Source organism: Thalia democratica, chromosome 2, assembly GCF_965202585.1.
Source record: "Thalia democratica chromosome 2, ktThaDemo2.hap1.1, whole genome shotgun sequence".
Classification (NCBI taxonomy): Eukaryota; Metazoa; Chordata; class Thaliacea; order Salpida; family Salpidae; genus Thalia; species Thalia democratica.
Genome location: NC_139166.1, coordinates 85,490,936 through 85,516,303, shown reverse-complemented (window position 1 = coordinate 85,516,303; position 25,368 = coordinate 85,490,936). Strand labels below are relative to the sequence as shown.

The 25,368-nt window shown below is 25.7% G+C and overlaps 1 protein-coding gene across 1 annotated transcript in view; it reads right to left on the bottom strand.

Annotated features, from left to right (window-relative positions):
* LOC145829057 (uncharacterized) overlaps positions 1–21,522 on the bottom strand; it is a 41,606-nt gene extending 20,084 nt beyond the window's left edge. Inside the window, exons 1-11 of the mRNA XM_082936795.1 lie at positions 21,280–21,522; positions 21,045–21,143; positions 6,523–6,717; positions 5,173–5,271; positions 4,743–4,896; positions 4,295–4,422; positions 3,943–4,011; positions 2,883–2,951; positions 1,380–1,436; positions 813–1,044; positions 264–382 (exon numbers count right to left, since the gene is read on the bottom strand). Coding sequence (XP_082792921.1) covers positions 264–382; positions 813–1,044; positions 1,380–1,436; positions 2,883–2,951; positions 3,943–4,011; positions 4,295–4,422; positions 4,743–4,896; positions 5,173–5,271; positions 6,523–6,717; positions 21,045–21,143; positions 21,280–21,522 — 1,464 coding nt within the window. The remainder of the gene's footprint in view (positions 1–263; positions 383–812; positions 1,045–1,379; positions 1,437–2,882; positions 2,952–3,942; positions 4,012–4,294; positions 4,423–4,742; positions 4,897–5,172; positions 5,272–6,522; positions 6,718–21,044; positions 21,144–21,279) is intronic.
* Between the last annotated feature and the right edge of the window lie 3,846 nt (positions 21,523–25,368).

Sequence of the window (25,368 nt, the reverse complement as noted above, 5' to 3'; positions counted from 1 at the left end):
AGAAACATTTTTACTTTAGTAATTGTAAACGTTAAAATCAGAAATTTTGTTTCAAAAGACATTAGAAATTACTATATAGAAAATATTTATATTCTATTGATTAACCAAAATGGAATAATTGTTTTTAATCACATAAACTTAATGTTAAAATTCTACAGGCACAACACGATGATCAACATTCTAAACTACTCTAAACCACTTATTCTATATTTAACTTCATCATATCAACTTTAAAACTAAAATAAAATTATTCACAAACCTACCATTGTAACTTCAGGAATATTGTCAATATCGTGAATCACCTCTCCTTCGCGAAATAAAGTTATTTTGTAAAATTTATGCTTCAAACACCTCAACGTGAGATCATAAGTCGCTTGACAGCCTAAAACAAAAACAGTTTGGATAGATAAAACCATGGTGAACATATAAAACGGTTAAATTAAAATTTCAAATCAAAAAATTAGGGAACGTATACTAGAAAACATATATGAAAATAATAAAAGAGCGGTTTTGCATCTAATAACAAAACTTACAAAAACCTACAAAAATATTTACTAAATAAAAATTTTTAAATTACAATCATTTGAAACTGATTTTTGCCATATATTAAAAACATTAAAATTTTTGCAAAAAGAAAAAATTGTCTGTAGATAATGAATAAGATCACAACCACTTTTTGTTTTCCAAATATTATTTTAAAAATTACTTTGACCTCCTTAACATTTTTTTCAAAGAATTTTAATCGTCCGAGTTTGGTTAGTCTTGCATTACATAATGCAACAATAAAAACATATTGAACATTCATTTCAAACCTGGAAATTTGCATTTGGTGTGCGCTTTGTACAGGGGACTGTTTCTTTTCTTTGAATTTTTCTTCTTGACATGGGTATATTTCAAAATTAAATCGCATCCGAAGTTTTTGGACTTGATAAATGCTCTCAGTTGCTTCGAGTATTTGTTCTTGACCTTGTAGTTCGTCACGTCAAACCATTTTTCCACTTCCTCCTCAGATGCCTTGTAGATTGTCGTGTCCTCAGTACAGCTCTGAAATAATAAAACATTTTGAAAACGATTGAGACTGACAAACACAGTTTTCAAAGGTTGAGTGCAAGTTGAAAAAGAAATAAACAAAACAACAACTAAACATCCAAGCTCGGTTAAACTGATTTATTTCAATTTGGGCAGATCACGCCCTGCAACGCTTTGTTACGTCACAAGCTTTACTTGATTTTTTGTTACATCACAAGCTCTACTTGAACTTTTGTTACATCACGAGCTCTACTTGAATTTTTGTTACGTCACAAACTCTACTTGTGTTTTTGTTACGTCACAAACGCTCGTTCCACTCTTTAAATTATATATAAATATAACAAACTAACTATTTCATCAACCAGTTCCTCATTTTCATCACCTTCATCACATGCTTCGTCGTCAATCTGATTGTTTATTAATTAGATTTATGTCTTATCTTTGTGTGAATTACTAGTAAGTATAAAATGAAATAAAACTTGTCTCTGCAATTTTACTTATACATTTTTTTTTGATGAATCTTCGGAGATTAACAAATAACGATAACGTAACATATACACTATGGGTAGGTGTCAGAAAAGCACAGCGTCACTTTAGCACGGGGTGACACTATAGCACGGCGTCACTTTCGCATGGGGTGACACTTTAGCACGGGGTGTCACTGTAGCACGGAGTGTCACTTTAGCAGGGCGTCACTTTCGCATGGAGTGGCACTTTAGCACGGAGTGTCACTTTAGCACGGAGTCACTTCAGCACAAAGTGACACTTTAGCCTGAAGTGACACTTAGGCACGGCGTCACTTTAGCACAAAGTGACATTTTTGCACATGATAGTTATAAATTTTTTTAAATGTTCATTTAAACAATGTTTAAACATCTAAAATAATTAATTTAACAAACCAATAATTAAGAAAACTAGTTCTAATACTTTTCAAAATATCGTCTTAAAAAAATTATAAATAAAGTTTTTACTATAGGCTTGAAATGAAATAAGAAAGTTTCTAATCTTTATATATCTATTTTTTCTTATTTAAATCTTACGCTTAAAGTTTAGCCTTAATAAAATAAGTTAAAGCATAAAAAAAAAGTATTAATAATGCTAGACTTAGAGGCTATATTTATTGCTAGCTTTATTAAAATAGTTATAATGCAAAAGCTTTAATGTAAAAGTATCAAAATATTTTCATCTAAAATTAAATAGTAAAACATTTTAACAAAGTTTTCCAATTTAGTTTTGTTTCAGTTTTAACTAAAGCTTAAACTTGTAACTCATTTAAAGCTTGTTAACATTTAGTTTACATATTGCATAGCTCGTTTTTAGATTTCTAAACAATACAGTACGTAATGTGATTTAAGCAAAGAAAAAAACTGCAAAATAAATTCTGTGCTAAAATGTCACTCCGTGCTAAACTGACGCCGTGCTAAAGTGACACTCTGTGCTAAAGTGTCACTCCGTGTTAATGTCACACTGTGCTAAAGTGTCACACCGTGCTAAAGTGTCACTCTGTGCCAAAGTTTCACTCGTACTTTTCTGACCGGTTCCCAGTTTAAATTACCTTTTTTTAGTTGGAAAAAAAAATCAGAAGAAAAAAGGCAAAAATAAAATAAATTTTAAATATATACTATTTAAAGTAACACAGCTTTTGTACTAAGACAATTTTTCAATCTAGTTATTCTGAATCAAAATTACATCATTAGCAATTGTTTTATTTACACAATCCAACTTAAAAAACTTTAGTTCAACACAATTTGGGCTACTACAAGAAAGTGTCTTGAGTGGCCTTTGATTTCCTGACAATCTCAGTATTACATAACTGTTTATTATGTATATGAAATTTTTAAACTAGTTTTTACCTCTTGACTTGTCAAGTTGTCTTCTATGTTTTCAGTTGTTGAAAGATTGTGCTCATTTTTATCTACTGACTGAAAGAGATAAAAAACGATTTAAGAAAAAAAGTTTAAGGATAATTCAGCAAACTTTAAATACTTAATACATATGCAATTAAACTTTTAACTTGGGTTTTTTCACCTTTGTTATGTGTATTAAAGAATGTGTTTTTTTTTTAATATTTAGATTAATAAGTTTGGTTACTTAAATTTCATGGGGAATTAAACAATTTTTTTTACAAAAATTAAGTTTGGCTCTTATATGAGAGCTTTAAGTACAAACTACAAGCCAGTTACTATAGAATACAAAAATATCATTTAACTTTTGAGATATTTTACTTTTTGAAAAATTTTCCGATACGAACGTATGGATCGCAATTTTTTTGGGGTCTATTTTCTCGGAAATTTTAGAATTCACTTAAAATCAATCTCCTCCTTCATTTTTCAAGCAATCTTCTTCAAATTTTCAGAAAATGTTCCGTATGTTAAAAGAAAAAAATGTAAATTATGAATTTTGATTATTGAAAAAAAAAAAGAATTTTATCAAAAATCTTTAAAAAAAAGTCTTCTTTTTTTCAAAAAAATAAATTTTAACATTTTTTTTTTTAATTTTCCTTAATAACTTTTTTTGTTGATGTATAAAGATTAGACTGTGAAAGTTTGAAGAAGATTTCTTGAAAAATGTAGGAGGGAATTTATTTTAAATAAATTAATCTTTTTTCGCTGTTTTAGTTTTACCTTCCCATAGGGAACCTGTTATGCGGCCTGACTTTGACCGGTCATATCTCAAAAGGTGATTTGAATTTTTTTAAACAATAAAAAAGATCTTGAAGTTTAGAACAAATTTTATAAAATAAGATCAACTTGTAAAAAATATGGGGTACACCCCCCATGGCCTTAATTAACTTCAGTTCAACACAATTCGGGCTACTACAACAGAGTGTCTTGAGTGGCCTTTGATTTCCTGACAATCTCAGTATCATATAATTGTTTATTATGTATATAAAATATTTAAACTAGTTTTTACCTCTTGACTTGTCAAGTTGTCTTCTATGTTTTCAGTTACTGAAAGATCGTGCTCATTTTCGTCTACTGTCTGAAAAAGATAGAAAAAGATTCAAGGAAAACTCAGCAAACTTTAAATAGTTTATGTATATGCAATTTAACTTTTAACTTAGGTTTTTTCACTCTTGTTATGTGTTTTAAAGAACGTGTTTTTTTAATATTTAAATTAATAAGTTAGTTTTTTAAAATTTAATACAACTCAAACACGTTCTTTATTTTTCAAGAACAATTTACATAATCTAAAACTAACGTTCACTGCATGTTTTTATACTTTTTTCAATTTAAACCAATCAACCTCACTGAAGTCGTCTCACCTGTTTTTTCAAGCACCTGCCCACCGGGTGATCAACTCCCCAAACAAACTCATCCATGCGAAACAGAGTCACCTCGTAAACTTCTGCACTTGACTGCGTCAATTGGATAGAATATTTTGCTGGACAGCCTGGAACAAATAAATTTTGGTAAATAAAAACCCTACTACACAAACAAGACTTGAATTACAGCCCAGTTTTAAGGTTATTTACACTTTTAATTACCTGTTTATTAGATATGAATTTTACTTCTTGACTAACACATCAAAATTAACAATTTATTATATTTATCTGTAACTATTTTTCAGCAGAATTGAAAACATTTTAATATGCAAAAGAAACTCTATCTAAGGTTTTTTTAAGAACTAAGTGATTTTTTTTTAATGGTTTTTAACCAACTTATTTTGTACATATTTAAATGGTTTGCACAACTTTAAAACTCGCCACAAACCTGAATGCTTGCACTTGGCAGCCGCTCTGAACAACGGACTGTACCTCTTTTTGGAGTTGACCTTTCTCCAATGGACATAGCCAAACAAAATGTCACATTCCAAGTGCTTGGACGAAAGGATCCGTTTCAACCTTATGCGGTACCCGGACTTGGGCTGGTTTTTAAAAAGCATGTTTATTTATTAAATACTTTTTATTTTTTTCACACTTTCGTTTACTTCTGTTATATTTGAATAAACACTTTTTACAAGATAAGTTTTTGTCTTTTTAATACAAAAGAGACGATCAACGCAAACAAACCAAACACATTAAGCACGTCAACGGACACACAGCAATAAATAAAAATCTCGACTTGTACGGTAACAGTAGTAATCGAAATAAAAAAATATTAATTAACAAATTTATACAAACCAATCAAAATACTAATTGACCTGGTTCTTTGTGACGTCATACCACCTTTGCACGTCTTTCGCGGGAACCTCGTAGGTTATCTCATCTTCTGTTTCCGTTGAACACTGTGGCTCGGGCGTCTGTGAGAAAAGAACTCATGTTTACTTAAAAAAAACAACTCCTTTAATGCTAACATTGGTTTAATTAATACGTTTTAAAATGATATAAAAACTTTCTCATCACTTTTCTCTTTATTTTTATTTCCTTTCTTTCAGATAGTTTGTTTTCACCATTCATCTACTTTTTAACCTAGTTTAAAAGTATAGCTCTTTTAAGGATAACAATGGATTAAACGAAAAAATTTCAGATGATTTAGAAATTTCTCATTATTTTCTCATTATTATAATTTCAAGATAATCAGTGATCATTATTTATCTATTTTTTCAATTACTTCTTATTGATTAACTGTTTAAGGCAAAGCAAAAAAGTTAGTTGTAATGTTTTTTTCAACACTTCATTTAAAAGGTCGTTTACAATGTAGTTGTTTGTTAAGTGATGAAATTAGGTGAAAAAAATGTTAGGTTTTGTCTAATTTTCTCATAAGTTTATTGTTAACATTACTCAGAAATTTCAATTATAATATTCAGCGTTGGCTCATACTTGATTTAAAAGTCAGCATGAGTGGATAATAGACTTGAATATATTGAGTAAGACCCAATTGAAGACCCAAATTAATATCAAGCTTAAATAATTAAAAAAATAGGACTTAGTATAAAATAAGACTTAATTTCAGCTGAACATACATAACTTAAAATATATAAACTATAAAGTCGTAAAAGCTAGCAAGAAATTTAGGAGAAAAAAAAAAACCTATTTTTGCAAATGAATTTCAACAAACAAAAGTTTCTAAACAACAGAAAAACTTTTAATTAGCGTGAGTTATTAAACTAGGGTCAAATAGCTTTTTTACTTTGCATTTCTTATTTGGAATTATTGATCAGTTTTTACAGCTTTTAAAATCAATTTACAAACTCAAGGTATAAAGCAGGCTTTTCTAAAGTTGGCGTTGTAGTAGGTTTTGGCTATCAGAGAACAATAACTTGGCAAAGGGGAAAAACCTAAAAAGGTAATTATAAGTTAAGTGGCGATAACAAATAAAGGAGGCAACTTTTTTTCTGTCAAGTGGGTAACTATGAACATGAATTTGGTGTAAAAAGATTTTTTTTTCACAAATCAAACTTACATAGCACTTAAGTCAGAAAACAAGCCCTGAAAGTAAAAACAATCTAAAAATTATTTAAACAAAGTTATATTGTGTTTTTAGACAGTTTGGAACTTTGAGAAATACTTGGTCGGTTATTAAATATTTAAATATTAAAACTATTTTGTACCTCTTCACTTGTTAAGTTGTCTTCTATACTTTCACTTGTTAAGTTGTCTTCTATGTTAAAAGCACTTGTTAAGTTGTCTTCTATGTTTTCAGTTGTTAAATTGTCTTCTATGTTTTCAGTTGATGAAGGACCGTGTTCATTTTCGTCTTCAATTAAATTTGCTTCAGCTTCTTCAACTGGTGGTTCTTCCACTGGCTAAAAAAAAAAACAAATATTTAAATTATTTTTTTTTTAAGCACACATATGTTTTTTTATAGAAGATAAAAAACAAGTGGTTAGCATATATATAAATCCTAAGCAAAGAAACGCATATTTTAACATCAAGTAAAAATATTGCAAAGGTATCACAATGTAAAATAAAAACTTTGTACACCTTGGATCAAGTATCGCTTAACAACCATCATTGGACACAAAAACCAAAAGTACGTTTCAAGCTAAAAAATACATTCTGAGCCACTTTTTTTTAGTTTTAAATCAAAGTTTGCTGAGCCCTGATCTATCAAAAATGGTTCAAAATTACGAAATTGAACGAGAATTAGTTCTTTTTCTGCTTTATAAGGTTGCACCTACACCTTATATCCTTAAATTTAATTTAACTTGTGTTAATAAAAAGTCTCTTGTTGTTAATAGAAAGTAAGTATCATTATAAAAGTAAGTCAAAAGTAAGATATACTTATTAAAAAAACTACCAATACCCTAAATGGTTTGTTTCTCAAAATACAGTCTCATTTTAAATTATTTTTTAACTACTAATTACTTATAGAACAGTAGTTATAAAAGTAAGAAAGAAATTAGCAACAAGACTCTCGTTTGGGGAACTGTTTGTTTTGTATGAGATTTTAGTTTTCTACCAATGATTATTGCCCTAATATGAGCAGGGTGGCCAATGGTTTTTGAGAAATTTCTTTCAGATTTTCTAAGTTTCTTCCAGTTTCATTTTTGGGTCTATTTGTAGTTTTAAACTAAAATTAAGGTAAAAAGGTGTCTTAGTAGTATAACAAATGCTTAAAAAAACTTGATGATAACAAAAAAAAATTATCTATGTGATAGATTTTTTAGGTCAATTCAATTTTATTTTATTTAACATGTAAAAAATGTTTAAAAATCCTTATTTTCCTTGGTTTTTGATTAATTTAGTTCAAAATTCCAGTTTTTTTTCAAAATTGTCAGATTCCAGTTTTTTTAAATTTATAAGTCTAGTGGCCACCCTGTAAGAGTAATATTTCTGCCTTTAGTAATATTTCTCCCTTTGTTTAGAATTTTCAAACAATTTTCCATTTTCCTATGGTTACAATTTAATCATCAGAATAAATGATAGAATTATAATACTGCATAGCAGTGACATAGCTTCAACAATACGCATGCAGCCTTTAACTTTTTCAGCAACACAATGAATAGCGTACAATGTTTATAGTTTAAAGTATTTATGTTTTAATTTTAGGAGAATATTTTAGGCAAAGTATAAAACACTAATCAAAAGAACCTTTCAATAAATGGAATATTGTTTTCACTCTTAAAAATAACAGAACATTTTGAAGGTTATTCTAACATCTTCTGGAAGCATAAATTTAATGATGATTTTAATGTTTTTTTTTCAGAGAAAATTCCTTAAGAATATAAAACTTGCCATTTCACTTCTCAAATTGAATTTTTTTTAAGTCAACAAATAGTGAACAGAATAAAAAGCAAGCGAATTCCTGAGAACTAACTTGATGATTTTTAAAAAATTTCCTAAAACGATTTCTAGCAGAACATTTTTCCGCTTTATTCATTGTTGTAATTTTCAGAACTGAAAGCAATCTGTCGTATGCTAGCTTTTCATCTTGTTTCACTAATGAAAAAAAGCCACATTCAGTTGCTATTGAAAGCAATTCGTTTGGGTTGTTAGTAATCTTAGTTATTTTAGGGAACTTTGTCATTTTCAAATTACATAAACTCTGTATTTTTATAAATGGTTAGTTATAAAACTAAAACACAAAACCACTTAATTTTAATGTTCAATTTAAAACTGATTATCTTAGTAGACATTTAATTTTGCATTGAAATCTGCTAAAAAAAAGGACTCTTTTTAGAAAGCATCACGTTTTGTTAACCTCAACAAGACTAAGTAGCTTTCAGTGAGAACTTTGAAAACTAGCTGATTCACAAATTACTTTTTCTTAATTTACTTTCTCACTGGCTTTATGCAAAATTAAAAAAAAAAGAATAAGCAAATCTTTACTTGTGTAGCTTTCAGTAAAACGAGGTTCAGGTTTAAATTTTAATTTCTGTCAGAAGTTTATCTGAATTAGCTTGCAGAATACAACACCTATTATACACAAGTTAGACTTGTACTTTATTGACAATCTTTTCTACGCAGACCATAGGAGCAGAATTGTTTACTTTTGCAAGTTTGTCTTGCTTTGTAAAACTTTTTTATGCTTCTAGAAAGTAATTAGATTTAGCAAAGTTTGAAGTAGTTATTGATATACTGAGAATTAATGTTTACAGTCAAACTGTTTTTATATTCAAAAAACATTTTGGACAACAACCTTCTTTTTTCATTTTTGTTTAAACTAAGCATCTAGTAAGCACCAGTTGAAAATAAACAATTGAACATTTCCTGGAAATTAAAACACTGGCTCAAAAAAGAAAGGAGGTAGACATTTTATTAAGCAAATATGAGTAAACTAATGAAAACAGTTCCAATATACATATTAAGTACAAAAATTTCAGAGAACTGACTATGTCTCAAAGTTTAAAAAATTTAATTAAAAAACAAACTTACAACTTAAATTTGAGCTTAATTACAGCAGAAAACTTGCAAAAAAGAACTGTCAATCTGTCAACCTCTACAATAGCTAGTCATAATATTTACAAACAATTAATAAATGTTATGGTAATTGGTAGTCATGTGTATAAATTTGATAACAAGTGTGAATTATTTTTAGTCTTATATAAAGTATTATTACATACGATTATAAAACCTTTTATTATAACAGTTTTGTTAAAAGCAACTTTATTAACTATTGAGTTCATATTGTTAAAATATGGAGTAGTTTTTCAGTTATATTATTGTAATTTAGTGCTTGATATACAACTTGACATAAGTAAAATATATTTCAAAACTATGAAAATGCTGTACTACAAAAAACTGCCACATTAAATGATAAAAGAAGTTACCTAAAACTTTTACAAACAATAAAATGGTTGGATATGGTATAGACTCATCTAGGAATTCAAACTTGTCAATTTAAAACTGTTCAAAAAACATAAACTGGTTTATTAATACCTTTATGATATTACTTGATACTAAATATTGCTTACAACAACTGTTCAAAATCAACAAAACTATTTGATATACAGAAAGATTTTTAAGTAAAATTTTTAAGGATATTTGAATACTAACCAAGAAAAATCCTAGGATATAAAAATATGTCAAAACACTATATTAACTCATAACTTTTTTCATACACTTTGTTACAGAAGATAGTTCTAGTTAAAAACAAAATTTTTGACTAAGTTCTCAGCTAAAACAAATTTTGTTATGACATCAAAAGGACTGGACAGATCAACTTAAATTAGTAACATAAAGGTTTACAGTATGTATACTAATTTTTTAAACTATGTTTGCGTTAAAATAAACGTTCTTGATCAGATCATCGTTTGACTTGTCCTCAGATAAGTAGTCTTAGTTTTCTTTTCCATACTGTTAATATAAGAGTTTCTATGATTTTCAAAGGATGTATTAATTATTTAGGCCACTTAGCAATATTCTTACTTTTTAAGAGTCTAGAACATAAGATATAGTTTTACTAATTTATGCCTCATTTTTTGTGTGGTTTTGTGAGTTGAAAATTACTAAATAAAAACAGCAGAGTCATACTGTAACTATCTAATTTTCTTATACTTCACTGTAAATTTCACGAACCTGTTGAACATCTTCTGCTACACCAAACCAAGACCTCAAGTCTTCCTCACTCAATATATTCCTTTTCTTAAAAAAGCGCTGAACTGTTGCAATATCTTTCCTCATCTTATCACTACCTTTGCTACGACCATACACAGAATTGACAAAAACCTTAGAGGCGATCCATGGTGAAGACTTCCAGATTGAGAAAAAAGAAACTTTTTGAGTGACTCTTAAAATATTTTGATAGCTTCTCAGTGTAAAACTGATTTTTGATATTGTAGGCATTTTTTAAAGTCTGCTGATTTGTAAAATCAATAGAATTTTGTTTAAAGATAATTTCTAAACAACATAGTAGTGAGATTTAAAAAGAAAATCAGTGTATTGTAACTCCTTATGGTATAGTGACTTTTTATAATAAAAACTGAATTATTTACTAAAACTATTAACAGGGTTACAGCACAATTTTTTTTTCATTTAGCCCAACTGAGACCAATTTAGCCTGTTATTTTTTTAAAGTAAGGAAAACTCCCTTTAGAAATCATTTTATGTATTTGGGGTATTGATTATTAATATTGTAGTCTCCGACTTAAACCAGCTCTATCTCAAAAATACTTTGAGCTTTAAAAACCTGCAAAAAGTAACTCATAGCTTAGATACAACTCAATAAAATAAGACTAAATTGTGAATAGGGTGATTGATTATCACTGTATTTGTCATGCCCTTAACATAATAAATTCAGTGATAAGTTTTAAAATAAGTGTTATTTCTAATCTATTACTAGTGTAATTTTTTTTTATATACTACTAAACACAATAGTTCAATGTAATTAATAACTAAGTAAAAACATTAGAAACAGAAGTTTTATAAGACAACAACGTGCATTTTAGTGTTTTATTAACATTTAAAATGAAACGCTTACACCAGTATGAAAATAAGTTTAAAAAATTATTATAGTATTTTAAACAAATACTTAAAATTGATACATAATTATAAATCATAAACTCTAAATAAACACAGTGATTGTTGATGTCATATCAGATTTAAAAAGTTTACACTTAAATTAAAAAACCTTTAATATTTGGTTCTTGTAAAGAATAATGAATTGTACCTAAAATTTGTACTCCAACTTAGTATTTATATCTTAAAGCTAAGTTTTAGTGTTGTGAATATCTCTAATAACTTTAAATAAACAAACAGTAAAATATATGAATAAACAAACTGCTACGAGTTTTTATCCAAAAAATTTTTAGGTATAAAGCCTTTTAATTAGAAATTAAAACAGTTCAACCAACTAAGCTCTGAAAAACATAGCTGATGAACAAATTCAAACAAACAGCTAAATTGTTGAACTAAACTGTAATGTATAAACTGTATTTTTTTTTATGAATTTACATAATTATGACTTACATAATCTACTCAAAACAAAATAAAGAAGATTCTTAAAATTTTTTTAGAGATTCAACAAAATGTTTTAAGCATTTATTTTTACAAATACTGACTGATTTTGTATTTAATAACTAAATTTATATTATATGTTTTGATTTTAGAAAACAAATAAACTAAATTTATAAATAGAAGTTTATTCACATCTCAATTTGATCTGAAAAAATTTCTCAATTTTTTTAATCAAAAAATTTAAAGCACTTTAACTGAGAAAAACTGAGATTTTTAGTTGAGAAAACTGATTTAGCCTGATTTGACCTGACTTAGCCTGATGCGCACGAAACCCTGTAATAGTAGAGAGATTAAAAAATCACTGTATTGTAACTCCTTATGGTACAGTGACTTTTTATAATAGCAACTGACTTATTATCTAAAACTACTGGTAAATCTTTTTTAAACTAGCAACATAAACAACAGGGTGGCCACTTGCTTTTGAGAAACTCTCTCCAGGTTTTTAAAAAATTTTCCAGGTTTTTGAAAGTACGCATTTTTGGGTCTATTTTTAGTCTACAGCTTCTACAACTTTACACCTGGTAGACTTAAACAGAAAATAAATATTAGATTTCTTCTGTTCCATTGTTATATTCAGTAAGTTTTTCTATAATATAAGATTACATTTATGTTAATTAAATTCATGCAAAAATCATATTTTAAATGAAAAAAATCATAATATTTTACTTTGTAAAGTTAAATGGTGTTTTGTTAAGGAATGACAGGCTAAACCTTCAAAAAAATTCAACCATTTTCTCCTTTATTCACTTATTAAGTTCCAGTAATTTAAAGTTATCCTAGTCACATTAAAATAACAAAATCTTTAACAAGTTGATCTAATATGTATGGAACTATTTCTAAAAATAATTTGAACTTAAAACATTTGTAGTAACTGTATTAACAAAAGATATATAATAAAAATAAGTAAAATGCCTAGTTTTCTGAGGTATCAACTACATGGAATAATTTTCTACTACTTTATAATCGCCCTAGTCACATTTAACTGATAAAACTAACATTTATGGTCATAGGGGGGTTGCTATGACTTTTACAACTTAACCTTATTTTATAGAATTTTACTAAGCTTCAAGTTGCTTTTTACCGTTTTAAAAAATTCAAGTTTGTTTTTGAGACATGATCAGTCAAAGTCAGGCCGCATAATAGGTTTCCTATGGGACGGGAAAACTAAAAAAGCAAAAAAAGACTATCTTATTTAAAATCTATCTCTTACATTTTTCAAGCAATCTTCTTCAAACTTTCAGTCTGATCTTTATACAATAACATAAAAAGGTTTTTTGGACTTTAAAAAACTTGAATACATATTTTTTTAAACACTTTTTTAATAGAATACTACTTTTTAATTTTTGTCATTTTTTTTTTTAATTATTAAAATTTATAAGTAATTTTTTTTTTCTTATAGTGTATAAAACATTTTCTAAAATTTTGAAGAAGACTGTTTGAAAAATTAAGGAGATAGATTTTTGGCTATTTTTTAGTTTTTTAGAAAATTGACCCTTAAAAATTTGCTGTTTATACAATTGTATTGGAATTTTTTTACAAAAATTACAATACTGTAAAAGTTAAATAAGATTTTTGAATTCTATAAAAACTGGCTTGTAGCTTGTATTTAAGGCTTTTTTATTATTATTATATTGTTTATTGTGCAATGTTGGATTCAGGCATCAAAACCTGAGCCACTTAAACAGGACACACAAAAAGAAAAAGAAAATAAACTTATATTCAAGACTTTAATAAAAATTGTATGTATATATACAAAAACATAATTTAAATGAAAACACAAGTTAAACACAATATGATATACAAATGAACTAAAATAAAAAAAAATCAATTCAAAAAATTCAAACTTATATATTACTTTGTACACACAACAAAGAAGTTTGTCTAAAATCATCGCTTAAAAAACAAATGTCATAATTACAAAATAAATAAAAATAAACTAATAGTTTGTAGGGGGGAGGTGTAGGAAAAAGAATATTTTTTTCTTTTGTTTTTAGTGGAAAATTAGTGAATTTTACTGGTATTTATTGTATGGTACATAATTACTTTTATACAAATATTTATGTAATTAAAAAAAAAGAGTTGTTTTTTAGTCAAATTAAGATAAAAAAACAAAGCATATGATAAAAATTGCTGTACACATTTAAAATAACTAAAATAAAACAAAAAATATCCTTAATTTTATTTTAATTAAAATATAGTAGTGTTATTTTTCAAATTATTCAAACAAGGGCATAGGGGAGGTCCATCAGTTTTTTTAATAATGTTGGCTTTCGTATAAAAGCTTAAAGTACAAACTACAAGCCAGTTTTTATAGAATACAAAAGTATCATTTAACTTTTGCAATATTGTAATTTTTGTAAAAAATTTCCAATACAAACGTATGAACCACAAATTTTTTAGGGTCAATTTTCTTGGAAATTTCAAAAATCAATAAAAATCTATCTTCTCTTATATTTTTTAAAGCTAGAGACCTAAAACTTACAGAAAATATTTCTTTTATAGTTTAAAACACTTCTATTGCTGGGAATTTTAAAAATTTAAATTAAAAGAAATTTTGAATAAAAAGAATAAAAATTAAATACTTTTTTTTTTCATTAAAAAAATTCCAGCATTAAATCTATTTAAAATTTAATAATGAGCTTTTTTTTTCTTGAAGAAACCTAGTTAAAAAATGAATGAAAAGCAATATTTTAATGAAATAATCTTTATTTGTGATTTGAGCCTTAAGGAACCGATTGAGCACACCAACTTTGAACTCTCATATCTCAAAATATAATTTAAATTTTTTGAAGCCGTCAAAGATGTCTGATAGCTCAGATAAAACTCTACAAAACAAAATCAAGTCGTAAAAATCAAGGTAGACTCCCATATGCCCATAAAAATTTGGTCTTTTAACAATATTCCAGTGTTTGACCTTTGATATTTTCAAATAAACTTTACTAGAGCAAAAAACTAATTTTTGTCAAAAAACTCTAAAATATTTATTTACTTTTTATTTTAAAATAGTTAATATTATTTATTATGGAAAAGAACGCATCATTTACAAAGTTCTAAAATTTAATACTTCACTTTATACTGTTGAATGCAATACTTGTATTAAATAAACTAGGGAAATTTAAAAGTAACACAACATTAGAAAACTGAGAATTTTACTTATTTTTATTATGAATTTTTATAAACTCTATACATACTTCAATTTTTCGAAACTGACAGTCGAACCTTTTTTGAGACATAGTTCTATGTATATAAAACACTGTCAAAGTTGTGTAACTTTAATATGACCAGGGCTATTTCAAAGTAGCTGAACTTTAGAAGTATAAAATGTGAAAAATGGCTAAATTTCTTCATCATGAATTGGTATAAACTTCAGCCTCCTCAAATAGTAGTTTATTTGACTGGAAACTTTGTCCATCTCTTGAGACAACTTATTAGAATACAAATACGAATCAATACAATGCAAACAAAAAGTTTAAAACAAAATATAAAACAATATGAATGTAAGGACGCATATATTTAGCTAACTATAGAATACTACTAATTAAGGCCATAGGGGGAGTCCAACATCACAAAATTAAAGAAAAGTGCTTTTTTTTTCAGAAAAAAAATATTTTTACAAAAAAAATTTTAAATTTTAAAGTAACGTTTTTTTGCTATTATATAAAGATTAGACTGTGAAAGTTTGAAGAAGATTGCTTGCAAAATGTAAGAGGAGATAGATTTTAAATGAAATAGTCTTTTTTTGCTGTTTTAGTTTTCCCTTCCAATAGGGAACCTATTATGCGGCCCAACTTTGACTGGTCATATCTCAAAAAATAATTTGTATTTTTTAAAACAATAAAAAGCATCTTGAAGCTAGAAAAAACTCTATAAAATAAGATCAACTTGTAAAAAACATGGTTTACCCCCCCCTATGGCCTTAAAAGGTTGCCACTCTTTCAGTCAAAAAAACTGTTCTGAATCATCCTAAAAATCCTTTAAAGTGCTTTTATTGTTAGCAAGAAGTAATATTAGCAGTACATAATTAAATGCTGATAAACTTATATTTTTAACAATATTTTTGCAATTTTTATGCAAATATTTAAGTACTTTGAATTTATTCTTGAGATCTAAAACTTTACATATGGGTTTTTCAGAGTTCTAAGCTATTTTACACATAAATTCTTGTAACAATTAAATATTTATTATGAAAAAAAAATATTAAAAAACAGAGTGATTTATGTCGAGTATTCAAATGAATATTAATTTTAGCAATTTTTATGGAAATATTTAAGTACTTTATATTTATTCTTGAGATCTAAAAACTTACATATGGGTTCTTCAGAGTTATAAGTTGCTCAGTTACAGGAAGTTTAACTTTAAAGTTTACATAAATATTAAAATACTTGTTCCTTTAAATAACTATATAATAGTTTCAACTTATATTTAAAAATATATACACCTTGGTGATTTGTCTACAGTCTGACCTAATAAAGTTTATTGGAAAAAGTTATTTAAACTTTAAGCTTATTTGCATATATACACTTACAACTAACTTTTTTGGAAAGAGTATTACTTTTGCAAAAAAATTTTAATTGTCCTTTTTATTTTATTTTCCAATCTTGGTTCTAATATTATTTTGTATATCTAGCTGTTTAAACAATGTTTCAAAAGCTTGATTTTCATCTTTGTCTAAATTAGTCAAAAAATTGCAATGGTTTGCAACTTTTTGAAGGTTATCTATATTTTTTAATATTTTCTCAATTTTTGATAATTTCAAGGTATTTTTTATATTCATATTTTTTTACACATATTTTTAGATTAATAAACGTAAAATTAAAAAAATATTAAAATAAAGAATATATAATATTAATAGAGTAGAGAATTTCTAATTTTGAAACTTATAATTTTGAAAGAATCGTAAAACATTTTTATAAATAATTAGTTAGTTCAAGGTGATATCTGTAATAATACTATATATATTTTATAAGAAAAACATACAATTTCTTACTGTATAGATTGTAAGTTTACTAACATTAAAGCATTTAGATAATAATGATAAAAAAGAAAAAGCCTAGTAAACCCACTTTAAATCTGCTAATAGTCATATTAACACAATGAAAATCCAGAATCTTGTTTCATGTGCGTAGAACTATATACAAAACAAAATTTAACTCTAAATCTTAAATTATAAAATTGTAACTGTACCTCAAAAAATACAAAAAAAGAAGCCTAGTAAACCCAAATTAAAACCGCCTGTAGTCACATTAGAGCAATGAAACTCCAGAACCTTGTTCCATGTGCGTAAAACTATATACATAACAAGATTTAAATTTCTATTTTAAATTTTACAACTTCTATTTCTATTAGTTACTGTACCTTAAAAATTACCAAATAAAAACTATCAAAAAATAGAATGAGCCATATACACACACTTTAAAACTGGTCAGAGTCAAATTAACACTATGAAACTCCAGAACCTAATATTCCATCTAGAATGATAAAGTTTAATTTTCAAGTTTAAATTGTAAATAACTATATTGTAAAATAGTAGATCTGTAATGTGTGTGGGATTCCGATTTAAAATAGAAATATTTTTGTACAATCTTAGTATGAAAATTAATATTTTCTTTATTTAAATAAATATTATAATATTAAAATAAAAATTTTACAACTAAATCTAATGTTAGTCATTGGTTAGTTTTAATTTTATATTATTAAACAATACTTTTGGATAAATCATTACGTTACTTTAATAGCTTCTTAATAAACTTACATCTGGTCTATATCTAATTAACGCTTTCTTAAATTTTTCGTTAATTTGATTTTTCTCATACTTGCTTGCCTTTTTAAAGTCTAAACCTAGACCTTGATATAATTTTGCAAAAGCTTCTTTTCTATTTTTTTCCTCAAACAGTGTAAAAAAAAAATTACACTTATTCGCCTCTTCCAACAATTTTTTCTTATTTAAAAGAGTTTTATTTACTAAGTTTTTATATCTTTTTCTTGGCATTGACATAGTTCAATGTTCTGTTTTTATTTATATCTAAATATAATAATGGTTAACAAATATTTTATAGTAAACTTAATAAAATAAAACAATATGTTAAAGTATTGTTATTAAAGAAGTATAGTTATTAACAAGCCTTTAAAAAAAACTTATTTATTCTATTCAAATACAAATGATAAGTATAGATAAAAATTTCTATACACAACTAAATAGTTAAACATTTAAATAGTTAGTGCGGTAATGACTATAAGTAAAAAGTGAGACTGTGTTATAAGTTCTTTTAAGTTAAATGCCTATAAAACTACAGCTTTGTCTCTAAAGAACTCATATATAGATTTTTAGATATTAGGAATAAATATAAAGTACTTAAAATTTGCACAAAAATTGCATAAGTATAGTAAAAAGTATAAGTACATCAGTATTTTATTATACACTTCTAACAGCTTGTTAATAATTTCATTTAACTTTTAAAAATTAATAGAAATCAAGTTCTTCAATAAAATTGGTTATAAAACAATTAAATATTAAACTAAATCAACTAAACTTCATACAAATTTTACGAAGCTGAAGTTTGAATCATATATGAATACACAATATACACAATATATATCTGCCTTCATTTTGATACTTTGCAATTGTGTTTTGATAAGTTGTCTTAAAACGGGTGTTTATTTTCAAATCAAATAAACCAATATTGACATCAGAACTGAGAAACAAAAACAAAAAATTTACCTCATTTATCTCCTTTGTTAACAGTTCTTTGTTTTTTTTCCACAGCGTCTTAAGATTCCTTAGTTTATTTTTTTTATGTTGTCTTGACTTAAAATTTCCTTTGTAAATACTAGACAAGAAATAATTAAAAGCACAACCCTCATTAACTTGCAGTTGTTCTAAAAAATTTGATTTAATTGCAGCTTCTACAAATCTAGACCTGTTAGACTCGAACAGAAGTGAAATATTAGTTTTCTTTTTTCTCATTCTATATTCAAAAAAGTTTACTACATTCTAAAAAAAATAATACAGTATTTGATTGTATGCAAATTTCTTTTTTCTATATATTTAGTGAAGTTGGGTGGTATTTTTGTTAATATATGTAGAAATGTTTAACTTTTTTTACTGTTTTAAAACCTAAATTTGAACTATGTATAAAAATATAAATATACAGGGTTGCTAAATAATTTTTGCAAATTTTCTTCAGGTTTTTCATTTTCTTCCATGTTTTTCAGAAAATTTTTAATGTTTTTGAAGGTACAGTTTTTTTGGCCGTTTATAAATATATATTAATCTCGAGTAGAAAAGAATGTTTTTGATAGATTTTGAAAAGATGCTTAAGCTACTTTAAATGTTTTTTTTTGTGATAAAAAAGTTAATAGGAAAACATATCTATTTGATAGATTTGTTGTATCTACACTAAATTTATTCACTCAGCATGCAAAAGTACTTAAACTCCAGGTTTTTCCTGATTTATTAGTAGTTTTTGTTGGAATATTCAGGTTTTCCCAGGTTTATTTTCCTAAATTGCAAAATTGATGCAACATGAGTTGTATTACAATTTGATTTAACTTTAGGCAATTATTTTCATAATAATATTTAAAAGTTTAAAATGATTTTTTTTTACCATAAATGTGTATTCTTTTACTAAAATATAAAAATACCTTTTTTAACTTTTTCTTTGTTAAGGCAAAGCCTTTTTACATATTATATGTTGATTCTGACATCAGTATTGTTTTATTTGATTTGAAACTTAACACGTTTTCTAAGAGACTTATCAAAACACAATTGCAAAGTATCAAAACAATAGAACATAAAATAAAGGTTTAGCTAAGATAAAGTACACAGATATATATATATATATCTGTTCAAACATCACTTTAGTACAAATTTTAGAAAAAATCTGTTTGTGAAATTTTAAAAAATCTTAAAAATACCCTGAGTTGATTTATAAAAAAAAACCAAAACAGTCTGAGTCAGCCAGATAATAACAAAAAAAATATCCTTAGTTATTCTGAACTGACCCGAGCCATCCTGTGATTTTCAAAAAAAAAATAAAATATTCTGGGTGTTTCCTGGACAAGTCCTGGACAAGACGTTAAAAGGTATCCAAAAGGTGTGCAACTCAACCAAAAGATTTTTTTGTGCACCAGGTCTTAGAACAAAACATTTTAAGTGCTTTTTTTGTTGCTCATAAACAATATATACTTAATGAGACTGAGTAATTTCTACTTTATCTAGTAAAATTTGTAATATTTTATTTTTGTATTTAGGTCAATCACTAGGTTTCAATATTACAAAAGTCAACTCATAAAGTTTTAAAGTCAATAGTATGGAACCCTTACACCATCAAGCCTGAGTTTAATTCAATCTTAAAATATAAAAATTGTTTTGTTATTGAGAATAATTATTATTTTAAACTTCCGATTTTTTTAAAATATAATAAAATTGAAAAAAAAAAAGATTCCTTTTTGGCTTTACTTACTACTTAATTATATTTACTGATTTGAAATCAAAACAAAATTAAAGATACAATACTATAGTCAAAAACTCAATCAATGACTTTTGAAGAAAAACTCGTTCAGAACCCCGTGGTTATTCTAGATTTTTTTTTAATTCAAATACTACCCATACTTTTTTACTATCCACAGTACTCAATTGTTAAAATACATAGTTTTCTTTATTTTCTTTAATTCCAAGATTTTAGCCACCATGTAATCTGTTTCTAAAACAAAAACAAAAAAAATATTTTCATAATTTAAATTAAGGGCATAGGGAGGTTAACACTTTTTCACAATTTGATCTTATTTTTTTGAGTTTTTACGAAGCTACAAGATGCTTTTTTCAAATTTTTAAATTCAAAATAAATTTTAAGATATAGCCAGTCAAAGTTGGAGGCAACAATAGGTTTCTTATGGGATTAACAAGAAGTTATGAGTATATATACGTATACTTATTACATAACTTTTTTTAGCAATTTTTATGCAAATGTTCAAGTACTTTATATTTATTTTAAATATAAATTTACTTATGGGTTCTTCAGAGTCCAAAGTTATTACTAAAAAGATTTTTGTAACAATTAAATGATTTTCAATAATAAAGAAAATACTTAAAAAAACAACAACTCAAACAACTGATTTTGGTAGGCTAATCAAACAAATTTTAGTTTTTGCAATTTTTATGCAAACAAATTTATACCTGCTCATTGTGTACATTTTTATCATTACTATCTCCAATTGATTCCTTTTCTTCAATGGTATTAACATTTTCTTCTTCAGTTACAGGAGGAAGTTCATCCTTAAATTTTATTTAAAAATTAAGTTGTAAATGAATTACATTTATATCAATAAGTATATAATATTGTAATTTGCTTTACATCAAACAACTTTAAGATTCTCAACTTAATTAGTTTATGTATTAACTGACAACTAACATTTTTGAAAAGATTATTATTTTTGCAAAGTATTTTTTTAATTCTGGATTTTATTTTACGTTTGTGATGCTTGGTTCTAATATTTTTTTGTATATCTAGCTGTTTAAACAATGTTTCAAAAGCTTGATTTTCATCATTGTCTAAATTAGTTAAAAAATTGCACAGTTTTGCAACTGTTTTTAGGTTGTCTTTGTCTTTTAATATCTTATCAACTTTTGATATTTTCTTTACTTTGAAACGCATTTTCAAATTATTTAAAGTACTATAAAATAAAATATTAAGCTATTAAACATACAGTATCAATAGAGTAGATAATTTTTATTAGAAATACTGTAAAAATATATAACTAAAATAAGTAACTAAATAGATCAAGAAAATATATGTATTAATAATTAACTGTAATTCCTATAGAAAAAGTTTTGAATACAACTTTTAACTCTTTAGTTTAAGGTTGTAAGTTTACAACATTAAAACATTTAAAATAAAAATATACAAGTAGAACAAACATCAAAACTGTACTTAACTATATTTATTTTAGCAAGTATAATTTTTAATTTAAAAACATAATTGTTGTGAAAATACTTAAGTCATTTTGACATAACTGTGAAGTTTATATTTGTTCATTTAGGATTACCACTCTCTGGTAAAAATAAAAAAACAATTTAGGGTGTCTGAAAATTTAATAACTTACAACTTATATTCAAATAAATATACGAAAATTTGTAGTCAGTCAATGTTATATACCTTAAAATTACAATCTAAAAAGATTTAACTATTTAAATAAGTTGTTAAATCTAGCCTGAGGTTTAAGAACTAATTACTAACTAGCCTGTAAAAAAAATGTAAAAATTATTATAAAGTAACAGTAGTTATCTTATCTTTACTTTGTGCTCCTAAAATAAAAATTATTAAAAGTTGTTTATTTATCTTGATATTTCAGTGTTTCCAAATGTTTTAACAACATATTTGACAGCCATGGTTTTTTTTGCAATATATCAATGATTCTCCTATGCTTCATGCAAATTTAATATCTAGAGGACAAATGTCTAACTAAATAAATTGTAACATTACATCAGTAAATGCAACTGTAACTACATCAGAAACATTGCAACATTACATCAGTAATTTCTTGTCTGCACTTAATTTTCTCCTTATCTTAACTGTAATAATCTTGCATGTGACCATAAAAGCATTTTCTTAAACACTAGAATTAACAATAATTTCAGCTCAAAACTTTCCGTCACATCTAAACAGTAATCAAGTGCAACTTGATAACCTGTTAGAATTTTGTACATTTTATAATAATTGTATGTTTTATTATTAGTTTAAGCACCAGTAATTTTTAATAATATTAGTATATATATATATATATATATCACAGATGTTCTTGTGCTAAAACTTTATTTCAACTAACGGCGTTTCACTGCTCTCAAATAAATTCTCAAATAAATTCTCTCCAGGATTTAACGCCTTATAACGTTACATCTTATATATATATATATATATATATACAAATTGCAAAAACCTTAATTCATTTGATTAGCCTACTTAAATCAGTTGTTTGAGTTATTGTTTTTCTAAGTATTTTTTTATTTTTAAAAATCATTAAATCATTACAAAAACTTTTTCAGTAAAAACTTTGGATTCTGAAAAACCCATAAGTAAATTTTTAGATGTTAAAAATAAATATTAAGTATTTGAAACTTAAACGTTTGCACAAAATTGCTGAAAAATCATGTAATACGTATACGTATGTACACAGATAACTTCTTGTTAATCCTTATGGGAGGCGCAGCCAAAATAGACTATTTCACTAAAAATCTATCTTCTCCTTTGTTTTTTAAAATAACTACCTCAAACTTTTAGGAAATTTTCCTTACAATATTTAAAAAGTTTTGTTGCAAGGATAAATATAATATTTTAAACATAAAAATTAATGTAAAATTAAACATAAAAATCATTTTTTATTTTGAATTTTTGTCAGAATTTTTTTTCTTAATTTTGTTTAGACAGAATTTTTTAAATATTTCAAGGAACATTTCCTAAAAGTTTCATTTAGTTATCTCAAAGAACATAGGAAGAGATAAATTTTTAGTGAAATAATCTATTTTTGTTGTCTTTGTTTACCCCTCCCATAAGAAACCATTTGTTGCCTTTAACTTCGTCCGACCATATCTCAAAATTCATTTTGAATTTGTTAAATCAATAAAAAGCTTCTTGTAGCTTATTAAAATCTCATTAATATAAGATCATATTGTTAAAAATGAGTTTTACTCCCCCCCTATGCTATAAACTGTTTGGGATAAAAAAAATTTTAGTTTGTTTTTTGGTAATATTTAAACATTTTACTTCAAAAATGTCTATTGTATTTCAAATTGGGTGATTTAATGACAATTTTACTACTTTTATATATCAGTTAATAAGTGTTTTAAACTACATACTTACAAATGATGTTATTAAGCCAAAATAGGTTTTATAAAAGGGGAATAGTATAAAACCAGGAAACATAAAACCTTCAAACCTATGAGGGAATAAAATCTCTTATACAACTTTAGCAAGAATTTGTAGCAGAAACCGATTGTCTTTGTGAATATAAGCTCATCGTACTTAAAAAATTTTTAATACATTTGGAAACATAACAAACTAAAAAAAAATAGTATTAAAATTAACTTTTTTTTTTCTTGTACTGGATATTTTTAAAGTGCTTAGTTATCTAAATAGTCTTTAAGTAAATTTTGTTAAACAGTTGTTTTGTGTAAGATTTAAAAAAAAACTCTTTGCTAAATTTGGTAAAATGTAAAATATCACGTAACGAGTATTAAATTAAGCTTTAAAAAAACAGTTTTTGACGTCTTACTTGTAATATCCTTATCAAGTATTTTACTTTTAAATTAACATCGAAACATTTTTACCTATGTATAGGTTTGAAAAACACTTTTATGCGTCTATAATGTTAATTTTTTCTCTATTTATTAAATAAAAACATCCAACTAACTGTTTATTTTAAATTACTACGCCTCTGGTGACTTATAGACGTTAGAAATTCGTCGACATTTTATTCGGATTAAATTTAATTTTATTTAACTTGTTTTTCGTCGGAATAGTTTACAAAAGTAAACCACAATCTTGAACTTTATTAATAATTTTATTCACTTCGTTTACAAACCAAAGAGACTTATAACTTTTGAAAAAACGTATAATTTTTAAAAATTGACGATTTTTCAAAAACACCTAGTAATAATGAAAATAGAAGTTACAAATTAAAAATATAAGAAGCTTTAAACTAGCTAATTGTTTTTTTTCAACGATGCTCGTTTTAGTCTTCAATGGCTGCGATAAAAAATCTTTTTAAACCAAAACTTTACAGCAGTACAAGAAATCAAAAAGCCAAAATGTCCAGTTTGTTTTGCCGCACCTCCGGTTGGTGGGTTGCCGCACCTCCGCTATTGCACAACTGGCTTGAACAACATGAAATCTCGAGTTGAACGTCCCTGAAAACAAAAAAATGTTATAAGTTGTACAGTTTGTACTAATAACTAACTTTTATTTTTTTAACTTCAAATAAGTTTTTTTTTCAACAATAAAAAGCGTTTCTATAAATGTTTCAACATTTTATAACAAAATTAATTTGATTAATAACTAATAAACCGGAAATCATATACCTAATATATTTTATGAATTATACAGAACCTAGTATTAGGTATTAAAAAATGAGAAATTGTATTTTGAACTGATTTTCATTAAATATTTTGAAGTTCAGATCCGGCCGGATCAAAAATTTATTATTCAGTAAAACAGAATTTAGAACAGTTAATGTTAAGTTAACTTTTCTAATTTGATTTTTGCTCTGAATAAAGTAGCACATTAAAACTGAACACAATTTTCTATTAAAAAAATTAAAGTTCAGTAAATGATTCACTTTAATTCTTTACTTAAAGTAAACCATGTACTTCTAAAAGTATAATATTTTTAAATAGCCGCTCTATGTAAAAATACTTTACTACATATCACGTTTATATAAAGTCTTAAAAGTGTTTAATACGCTTAATCAAAAGTTTGAAAAAATATTTACAATAACTTTTTTTAATT